This window comes from Manis pentadactyla, chromosome 1 (genome assembly GCF_030020395.1).
Source record: "Manis pentadactyla isolate mManPen7 chromosome 1, mManPen7.hap1, whole genome shotgun sequence".
NCBI lineage: Eukaryota > Metazoa > Chordata > Mammalia > Pholidota > Manidae > Manis > Manis pentadactyla.
The window spans coordinates 124128644-124139839 of NC_080019.1; the positions used below are offsets into that span (position 1 = coordinate 124128644).

Below are 11196 nucleotides of genomic sequence, written 5' to 3' on the forward strand. Positions count from 1 at the left end.
GGTGGGGAATGGGAGTTAGGGCAGACTGTGGCAGAGTGCAGGAAGGGCATCCCGTGAGGAGGGACCGTGGACGATAGTGGAAGCAGAGGTAGGGGTCAGGTCTGGTGGAGGTAGTGGCAGCATGTGAGGTTGGGAGGGAGGTTGTCCAGGGCCTAGGGTCCAGGCGAGGGAGCATGGCCTCTCTCTTAAGGGTAGTGGGAGTGTAAAGAAAATGAAAGTTCCTATGACCAGTATTCTAACCTCACTCTGGTCAACTTGCTCACTGCACATGCATGGGCAATGCATTGTTACTGACTCTATATAAAGAGCTCTGCCCAGAGCTCTGGGCTGCACATCTGCAGGAGAGCAGAGGCTGGAGTGGTGGTGGCACCGAGGACAGAGACTGAGAAGGCTGTGGGAGGGCGGGGAGGCCCAGAGGCAGAGACCAGATTGCTGTATGCAGACTTTCTCTGAGTGGATGGGATTCTTGTGCTTACATGATGTGCTGCTGTGGGAATAAAGTTGGGTATAAACCCTTTCACCCCAGGAATGTTCCACTGTGATTTTTCGTCTCACTGAATTGAGAGTGAGCTTGCCCAGGGCTGAAACCCACTGGCAAGACAGAGCCACCGAAGGGGATTTGCCAAGGAGAATGACCTGGTTAGACTTGTGAGACCTCACTCCAGGGACTGTGATGGAAGTATGGAGGGTGGATTTAAAAGGAGAGCATGAATGTGAGAGTCCTGAACAAGAGCAGTGGATGCTGGGAAAGAGGCAGACTCAGATTTGAGGAGTATTGAGAAGACAGAGCTGGCTGGACTTAGTGACTGATACATGTGAGGATGAGGGAGAGGCAAGAGGTCTCTATCCTGGGCACCTGGTGCCCCTGCTGGGAGAGCAGGTTGAGGAATGGGAGACACTGAAGTGCCTGTGAGATGCCCTGGGAGAGTGGCTGGGCTGGAGCTCAGGTGTCCAGGGTGGGAAGTGAGGCTAGGAGGGAGGCAGATGTAAGGAAGAGCTCCTTGGGAACATGAACAATTAGGGGCAGGGAAGGGGAAAAGACAACTGTCAGAGAGGTTGGTATAGTGCCCCAGAAGCTAAGCAAATAGAAAGTTTGGGGGCCAGTAGCCAACAGGGTCACATGCTGCAGGAAGTTCCTGTAACGTAAGGACCCAAGTGTCCTCCCAGTTCAACCCATGGAGGACCTTGGTGGGAGGGGCTCTGTGTACAACAGAGGGAAGGGGCCGCTTTTCATGTAGAGCACAGTGGTGAGGGTGCGGCATTCTGGTCTACTCCGCCTATGACATTGTCCCTTGAGCTTCCTGATAACCCAGGCAAAAAGGGCATGCCTCATTCAGCTCCTTGCTTTACCCACAGCATGGGCTGAGGGCAGCTCTCCTAAGTGGCGACATCAGTCACTGATAGTGAGGAGGGAAGGGGGTGGTGACCAGGGCCTGTGGGGGCACTCTGCTGAGCCTTTATCAGGCAGGCAGAGATGCTGTGAACCTCAGCAGAGCCTCAGAAGCTTCTGTGCTGTGCTATGGTTCAGAGAAGCTATGGTTCCGGTTTCCAGCCTGTCCCTGATGCATCACCTTGCCAGCCCAGTGCAGCTCCTGCCCACCACAGCAGGCCACTCCCAGGCCTTTTGCTCTCTTCCAAACTCACTGAACATCTGTTTCATAATTAACAGGCAGAGCCAGGGCTCCTGTCCCATTAAGAAAAGATGGGATGGGTCCCACTGGGATAATTACCGGCTCAGAACGTACAGCCTGCTTCGCCCCCTCCCCAGTGGTAAATCCTCCTCCCGCCCACCTTTCCCGGGCCACTGGGATGTTGTCTTCATAAACTATTAGGCAGGAAAACTGCTGCAGTCAGCACCACGAAGCCATTTCATTACAGCTTGTGGGTTTGCAGTGATTTAAAATGCCCATGAAAAGGCATCATCACTGTAGGTCTGAGCACAGAATAGGGCTGCACTAGCGCTGAGAGCTGCTCAGGGCCCAGGTCCCTGTTCCCTGCCACGGGTGCAGAACCATCCATTCCTGTAGCAGTCTGGCAGTTAGCCTAACCTAGCAAGGTGGGGTGGATGGACCCTGGCCCCAAGGGGGAGGCACTCAACCCCCTGCCCTTGGATTGGGCTCAAACCTGGCACCGCCCTGATGCACAGACCTTTCCCTCCTCTTTTCTACAGGACAAATTCTGGCGAGGGCTGGTAAACCACTCGCATGACCTTCCTTAACCAATACGGAATTTCTTGGAAAAAGATTTGAGGATTTTTAGGTGTGAAAAAGAAAATAAGTCTGTTGTACATGTGGTTACTCAGGTCTCTCTCCCTTCCCTGGCCTCCCCTTCCCAAGGGCTGTCTTTTTCCTGGTACAACAGTGCAGATTTCCCCCTTCTCAGCGCTATATTGTCTTAGACCTCCAGGTGGCGCCCTCCAGAGCTGTCACACGAGCCTGCCTTCCCTAAGCGGACGGTGACTTGAGGCTCAGTCCACCCATCCACCCAGGCAGAAACCTTCCAGGAGACCAGCCCCGTTCTCCCCCAGCCTCCCCCACCGTGAAGAGCACATTGTGATGGCAAGTCTGATGCCCTTCACTTTGGCTTTGTGGAACAGTTGCTGGCTACCAGTTACAGGGGGTGAGATGAAGGGGTCGTCAGAAAAGAGCTAGTGAGCCACCTGCCAGCAGCCCCTCTGCTCCCCAGCAGGTCTCTGAGGGACTGGACACTGGACCCTGTGAGCAGACCTCCCTCTCCCACCCCAGGGAAAGGCTGAATGAGTGAACCAACCTTCAGGACATGGGAGTGGCCTGACCTTGAGACCATCACTACCTTGCAGTCAGTAAACATCTATTGAGTACCTGTTGTGTAATTGGTAGTGTGCTGAATGCCAGAAAGGATATGACCCTGCAGGAGGAGTTTGTAGTTGGATGCCAGCCCAGTGGAAGTAGGTGGCTCCACAGCAGGGCCTGTGATGAATGGCTGCAGCCCTGGGGACCTCCTGCTGTTGACAGGGGAGACCTTACAACTGGAGCCCCCGCTGTCTGGGAGCGAGAAGACTGGGTTCAGTCTGGGTGTCACTGCTTGGTTGAAGTGTGGCCTTGGGTTGTGTGGGCCTCAGCTCGCCCGGCTATGAAGTGGGGAAAGTGCTCTGTGAGCCGACCAGTGCTCACACCTAGTCTGAGCACCGCGGCAGCACAGGGAGAAGAACTTCAGGAAAAGCTGCTGTCAGGCCAAGAACTGGGGTTGCTGAACAGAGCCCCGAAGCAGCAGGGGCAGGAAGGGCCAACCTGTCAGAGGAGCGGCTGGCTGTTCAGGCTTGGAGAGGGCAGGATACATGAAGGGGAGGGGGTGAGAAGCGTGGGAAAGGAGGCTTCACAGAGCCCACCACAGAAGGGGGCCCTCAGAGCGGGAAGTGACTGAGGAGGGGAGTCTGGCTGAGGGGGTCAGGTCAGTATGGAGGTGGGGGAGAGAGACTGCCACAGGGAGAGCCTGGGGAGGTTTCTCCAATGACACAGGAGGGAGGTGACAGGGACTCAAACTAACACTGTGGAAATGGGAAGAAAGACACAAATTCCAATGACACAGCAAAGGAAGCGACAGCAGCACGGGGTGAGTGTGAGGGCTGTGTCCTCCCACAGACCTGGGTCCCCGTTCTGTTGCGTCCACTGGCGAGCTGGATGACACGGAGCATGGTGCTTTACCTCTGCGGGCCTCAGTTGTCTCATCCAGATAAGGAACAATTTAGTGTCTACTTATAGGGTGGTTGTGAGGACCAGATGGATTCATGGATGCATAGAACTGAGTTCAGGGTCGCTGTCCTTCCAATCATTATGGTAATATTAGCAGCTCTCACTAGATGGGGGAGAAGTGAGGAAGCTGGAGGAGTCACACATGAGGTGAAGTGTGAGCAAAGAGGAGGAGCAGGCATGGGTAGCCAGGAAGTTGGTGTGTTGGTGTGGGTAGGGGGAGCTGGGACCTGTGGGACATCAGGAGAAAGCGACTGTCAGGAGGTGGGGAGCAGGCTTAGGAGAGAGCTGTGACTCCCAGGGGCACATGGGAACCTCATGGACACGATGGTGGCACTGTGGCTGCTGCAAGAAAACAGCTGTCACCCAGACCAGCAGGAATGTTGTGTTTATTCATCATGTTGGCTGAGGACTCCAGGGAGCTCCTGGGTCCACCAACTGTTACTACTTCTTAAGTTAGCAGAGCGGTAATCCAGGAGCCATATGCCTTCACAGGTCAAGCTCTATTAAGCTTTTTTTGATATCAGTGCCAGATGTTATTAGTTTTTGGATGGAAAAAAGGCTGTATGTATTTTAGGTCATGTGATACTATATGACTCAAACACAAAGCAGCTGGAAATTTCCATGAACATAAAGAAGACAGGGCTGTCTTAAGCATTGAGTGTAGTTTGAGAGAAGGTGGTCTAGGCAGGACACTGGGGGACATCTGTTTTTAGGGGCCAGGTAGAAGGAAGTGTCAGGGAGGAAGGAGGTACTTGGGTAGTGTTAATGCCCAAGGAGAAGGGAGAGTCAAGAACTGCATAGAGCTCATAATATGAAGAGCTTGAGTGAAAATGGGGTGAGGGCTGGCATCCTTAGTTTGTGGCACCCTGGATGCCTTGGAGCAGCAGTAGGCCTGGGACCCAGAATGGCAGGGAAATGGAACACTGGAGTATGGTTTGTGTTCTCAGAAGCCTGGCCATGGAGGGAAGGAGAGTAGACTGTGGTATGAGGGGATATCATGGTTAAGGTTCTTTAGGGCCTGGAAACACGGTATTTGCAGACATTCAGTCACCTGACAGACATTAATTGAGCATCTCATGTGTACAGCTTTGAGGGAGGGATCCAGGGGCGGGGAGGGTTGAAGTTGCATAGAAGAGAGAGAAGGATCACTGGCCTTTGGTCTGGAAGGTGGAGGGTGAAGTGTCAGCCCTGCCAAGCATAGAGAGGCCTGCTGCCCCTCCTGGGAGGTCTGCAGGCTGGACAGTCACTGCTGGGGGGTTGTGGTGGCTGCTGTGTCACTCTGTAGTCAGTGGTAAGACCAGAGAGCAGGAAGCTTCAGTCTGAAGGCTGGGAGTGGGAGGGGTAGCTTCATGGGCATGTTGTTAACCTGCAATTTCCTTTCTCTAATAAATGTCCATAATTCTCCAAACAAAAGGAGAAGTCACCAGAGGTCAGTTAACTAAACTTTAATTTGGGTAACATGGAAGGAAAGCAGCTAGAGACCAATTACTCTGTCATTTACACAGACTCATTTCCATGATTAACTTAGAAAGTGAAGCCCTGCCAGAATTCCCATAGGCTGGGGGACAGCTGGTGGGAGGGAGGGCAGCCCCTGAAAGGGGAATCTCTCAGAGAGACTAAACCCTGAGGTTTCCACAACAAAGAGGCAGGGCCGGCTCTGTCCTGAGGCTCCAGCCCAGCCAGCCCTTGCACCCCAGAAAATGGCCCGCAGGGGACCTTGCAAAGCAAGGCTTCCTCCCCAGGGTCAGTTCCCCAGTTCAGCTCTGCCTCTGACTTACTGATGCCTCTCCCTGCAGGGCCTCCGTTTCCCTAGTGGTAAGAACAGTTAGACTAAATGAGCTCCGAGAATCTTTCCAGCACCAGTGTTCTCTGAGTCTGCAGGAGCCAGCTGTCCCTTAGCTGGTGTTGCAGGGAATAGGCAACCCAAGTATACTCGGAGAGTGTACTTTTGCTCCGACCCTGTACTCAGCCCCATGGGACCACACAAAGGGCATTCCCTACCTGCAGAGTCCAGGTGTGTCACACGTGATACTGATGAACAGGCTACCACGACGTGGGCTTACCATATGATAACCAGTAAATAGTGCATGGGGCAGAGAGGGGAGACGAGAGAGTGGAATAATTGTTAGGGAAGTCTCAGGATAGAGCAGGACTGGGGTCAGCCCCAAGATCAAGGCTTGGCTGGGCCTCTAACTTGCTGTGTGACATTGGACACTGGGTCTCTTCCTGGTGCTCCAGAGAGGGCTTAGCTTGGAAGACTCCTGAGGTTCCCCTGGCTTCTGGCAAGAGAGAGAGTGCAAAGGCAGGCTCAGAGGCAGGAGTAAACAGATGCCTGGGTACAGAGTGGGGGGATGAGCTGGATGGAGCAGAGGGTGTGAGGGAGGTGAGGGGCCTCCAATGTGAGGGCACACACAGGACTGGGTCATGATGCGCCCAGAGGATCGATGCAGTCAGAGTGAGATGAGGATCAGACATTGAAGATGTAAGGGAGGGTCACAGCCAGTACTGTGGGTGTCTCGAGCTCCTGTTATTCTGGGTGACTCTAGGAAGTATCCCCAGAACCTTAGACCAGAAGCTGGCAGATCCTGGGGAGAAAAGCATGAAAGTGGGGAGGGGAATGGGCTCCAGCCTGATGGGGGGTCATCTGAGGTCAAGCCCACAGGGTGACCATGGTTCTGTTCCCTCCTGTCCAGGCATGTGGGGCCTTGTGAACAATGCTGGCATCTCGACATTTGGGGAGGTGGAGTTCACTAGCATGGAGACCTACAAGGAGGTGGCGGAGGTGAACCTGTGGGGCACAGTGCGGATGACAAAATCCTTTCTCCCCCTCATCCGAAGGGCCAAAGGTGAGTTGGAAAAGGACCTCCTTCCTGCCTCCTGGATCTTCCCCATATTTTAAACTTTGCAGCAAAATAGAAGTAGTTCTCAACAGATGGAAGAAACACAGCCCAGTAAGGCTGAGCACATGACTCCCAAGAGCCCTGCGGGGGCCTATAAACTGTGTGAGCTGAGGTGCTGTGGCCAGGTGGGCACACAGGCTTGTGGTTTTTAGAAAATAGACGAGGTAAGAGGTCAGTAGTCTATGCACCAAAGGAAGATTACAGTAGTGCTTCCACTCTGGAAACCTGATCTAGAGAAAAAACCACCCTTGTGCACATTGCTGTGTGTACACATCAGGTATCAATAGGGGTGTGGTCATGTGAATTTTGATATATCCATTCTAGGGGTTACCATGCCATAGTTTAAAAATGAGACAATAGTAGCAAGCAAAAAAAGAATAATTAAGATTTAGAACTTTGGAAAACAAAACAGCAAAATCATGTTAGGTAGCCAAATATAAGTAAACCATTTAAGAAGTCACTGACTCAGATTTTCTCCCTAGGAGAGCAAACAGTTATGGCAACATGGGGCAGATCCATATAATCTATCCCAAAGACCCAGCAATGACAGGATGAACCCAGCCAGCAGTTCTAGGGTTTTAGAAGGCAATCCCAACCCTTCAGCTGCTGTCACATTAGAGGTTTCTGAAAGGTGCTTCTCCACAGTGCCTGGGATGGGGCTGTGCCTTACCTTCCTGGTGCACACCTATGGCCAGCAGGTCCCAGGTCTGCCTGGGCTTACTTGGCCAGGTTCATGGGCTCCACCTCCACCCCATGGTCCCAGGGAGGTGTTAGGTGCTGCTGCCAGGCTGGGGCCTGTGGGAAAGCCTCTTGAGGTCATCAGTCTCTCCCAGTGCCAGACACTGCCCACATGTCCTAGTCCTGAAGTCAGGTTCAGAACCCTGCCCCGTCCCTGCCTGCTTGTAGACAGAGCCCTGCTGGGTGATAACAATTTGTGGTATAAATGCTCAGAGAGAATGTGGGAGGTGAACCATAGCATAGCTGTGCATCCCCTCCTGGTGTACAGGCCTGCTTCTCACTCATTTCTCTTCCATTGTGCTGCCCAGCTAAGCAGGCTATCTGAGAAACCCCAGCATGTTGATGCCAATGATTGAGCCCGAGCTGGCCTTGACTACACATAAGGAGCCCCCCAACCTTGGGTGTTTCAGAAGGCCAGGCCCCAGCCTGGCAGGCAGCAAAACGAGGGTCAGAGGCCAGGGGGACCAGGTTCCTGGCTGGCCCCCAGAAACATTCCAGGCCCCAGACCCTCTGCCCCTCTTGAGCAGGTGTTTGCTATCTTTATAGGCCGTGTCATCAATATCAGCAGCATGCTGGGACGCATGGCCAACCCAGCCCGCTCCCCGTACTGCATCACCAAGTTCGGAGTGGAGGCTTTCTCAGATTGCCTGCGCTATGAGATGCACCCGCTGGGCGTGAAGGTCAGTGTGATAGAGCCCGGCAACTTCATCGCTGCCACCAGCCTGTACAGTCCTGAGCGCATCCAAGCCATTGCCAGTAAAATGTGGGATGAGCTGCCGGAGGTGGTGCGCAGGGATTATGGCAAGAAGTACTTTGATGAGAAGATCACCAAGATGGAGACCTACTGCAACAGTGGCTCCACCGACACGTCCCCTGTCATCAACGCTGTCACCCATGCCCTGACCTCAGCCACCCCCTATACTCGCTACCACCCCATGGACTACTACTGGTGGCTGCGAATGCAGATCATGACCCACTTGCCCGGGGCAGTCTCCGACAGGATCTACATACACTGAAGGGTTTCACTCTGGCCTCTGCTGGGGAGCCCTGGTGGGAGGCAAGAGGAAGCAGGGAGGGAGGGAGGAGCTTGTGTATCAATCACCTCTTAGTTACTGATTTGTGGATTTTCTACAGTCCCAGGAGGACCCACTTCCAGTTTAGCATTAACCAGAGGGGGTAGCCCAGCCCAGCTTGTGTGCACAATGAGTGGCTCGGGCCTTCTTAATTGGGGTGCTGAGTGGTGGGCAGGGCCCCCAAACCTCAGGGCAAACATGGTGCATCCATTTTTCTGGAGTTGATTTCATACAGAGATTTCTGGGGGGCATCTTTATATTAAAAACAGATTTATTATAAAATAGAATCCAATCCTTTACATTTTTAAGCCAAAATAGTTTAAAATTTTACCTCATTTGATCCTTAAACCAACCTCTTGGGTAAAAAGGACAGATTATTTTTCTTTTGTACATGAAGAATTTGCAGCCCAAATAGGATATATTAATAGCCCTTTATTGCTTATAAATAGTCCAAGTTGTGTGTTTCTACCACTGCTGTAGAAATGCTTCACATTTTGTGTTCCAGGGCTGCTCCAGTTATCTGAGAATCCTCTGATGAGCTCTGTGTCCTTGCCTGAGCCGTACATACCATGTGCTCACTGTGCCGCGTTGCATGGCCATGGTGTTCGTGTGTGTGGCCCGTAGCCCGGGCTTCAGAGCTGACTTTGGGAGGGGTGGGGACAGTGTGGAGATTGCCATTTGAGATTTCTCCAACCTTTCTTAGGACTTAGGACAGACTCATGTGAGGGTGCTCCTTGGCGAAAAGGGCAATTTGTTTCTGGTGGGTCTGCTTGGATGTGCCTGGGGTGGGAGCCATGTTGATGGGTATCCTTGTCAGGAACAGTGGTACGTAGGTGGGGCACTGTGGCATCTTCTCCCCCAGAGGTTCGGGTTCCCTGCCTGTCTCACATGCTCATGCTCATGCTCACACACACACACGCACACACACACATCTGTTCTATACTCACATGCTCACACTCATACACACATCTGTTCTATACTCACATGCTCACACTCACATCTGTTCTATATTCACATGCTCACACTCACACACACACACACATCTGTTCTATAGGGCTCAGGGTGGCCTTCATTGCTGGCTTACCTTCCTGCTGTGGCCTTATTTTTAATTAGGAAGCCGGGTCACTGATGGGCAGAGTCTGCATTATCGCTTCCTGGGTCTGGGTTTGGAGGCTGCAATCCCTGTGATTGCCCAGGGCCCCCCACTGTTTGAACTGAAACCAAGCGTCTTCCTCCTGGTGACTGCAGGCCTAGGACAGGGTCCTGACTGCCAGCCCCACAAATCAAACTAGCACTGCCACCTCTCCTTGGAAGTGTCAGCCTGCCGCTAGAGGGCGACATGCTTCCTCTGCCGCCCGTGGGGCCAGTGCTCCCGACTTGGGAGCTCACTGCCTCCAAGACAGGTCTCTCAGGGTTTGTGATGCTCACCTCCGAAACAACCTGGGCACAGACACACAGGTCCCTGCAGAAACAGCATTCTTGTTCTTCTAGTAGTTGCCTGGCTTAAATGTGGAGACTTGTGCCAGGAGAAGGCTAAAGGACCTGGGCAGCTGGAGCTGGCCACTGGACTCAAGGCAGTGCCAAGGAAAAGGGGGTCTCAAAACAAGCAAATTCAGCCTGCCTCTTGGGCCTTGGTTCCCTCTGTCTTGCATCAGGGATGCCCTGCCCAGCTTGCTGTGCAGGGTGAAGCAGAGAGGGTGAAGCAGTGGGGGGGATGGGGTGGGGGGGCGGGGCTGATACCATTCAGAGCCCAGAGAGGGACATTGATGGCCGTTGTGTTTACATAACAATCAGGTCCCTTTGAGTTACAGATCTTGCCTTTCAGAAGTGCATTTTTTCATCTTGGGAGATTTGAGTTCCGTGATTTATTTAATTAAAGGAAAATGGAATAACACTTGGAGTTAACAATGGATACCTGGGAACTTGAGAGAACGGGAAATGGTCACATGCTCTGGGTCAGGATAAGCAGTACACTGAACACTGGGGAACCTGCATCTTCACTGGGGTGTCCAGAAGTAAGGCAGGACTGCTAGGCTGGTCTGCAGGCTGCCTGGTTTTTAATTTTTATCCCAGTGACTGAAAAGCCCAGAGCACATTCCCTCCAGGTATTCTCAATAGTGATTAACTGTGTGAAGCTCTTTTGGTGCAGGTGCAGACATGAGCAAGCAGAGGCTCCCTCAGCTTGGGTGGCATCAGGCTTGAGCTGCCAGATAACAGCCAGGCACATCTGTACAGCCCTGGGCACATTATACAGCCAGTCTACCTCCTCGCACCTGAATGCCATGATGGTCCAGAGAGGTTGGCAGGGTGGGGTTATTATCTCATTGCACATTTAAGGAAACATTACCCCAAGTAAGGGATAGAACTAGGCAGCTAAGCCATAGCTAACCTCCAGGCTGGAGCTAGTGATGCATGAAAAGCAGGGCAGATGGCACTGGGATCTAAAATAAGGAGGGGAAAAAAAAAATACCTCCGTTATGTAACAGTGAGAAAACTCTGTAAGCATATGCACAGTAACAACCACAGAGCACCACCACGTGAGCCTTCAACTTCCCTTCCCCCTCTGGGCCGCAGGCACCACCGCTGGGAGAGAAGGGCTGCAGGAAGAGCTTCCTCAGTAGGAAATCTGCCTCAGCTGGGCTAACACTGCCCCTTATGGGGCATTTCCAGGGCATGCTCTAGGAATACCAAGACCCAAACCTTGGACAGATTCTGGAACTGCCCTCAAAGGTCACGAGGGTTATATGAGCACAG

General features: G+C 52.8%; 1 protein-coding gene across 3 annotated transcripts in view; it reads left to right on the plus strand.

The window, feature by feature from the left end:
- Positions 1-8729, plus strand: part of BDH1 (3-hydroxybutyrate dehydrogenase 1) — a 34280-nt gene extending 25551 nt beyond the window's left edge. For all 3 annotated transcript variants that reach the window (XM_036875204.2, XM_036875203.2, XM_057501400.1), the window contains exons 6-7: positions 6425-6577; positions 7916-8729. In XM_036875204.2, coding sequence (XP_036731099.1) covers positions 6425-6577; positions 7916-8385 — 623 coding nt within the window. In that variant the 3' untranslated portion in view covers positions 8386-8729. The remainder of the gene's footprint in view (positions 1-6424; positions 6578-7915) is intronic.
- Positions 8730-11196: the final 2467 nt, after the last annotated feature.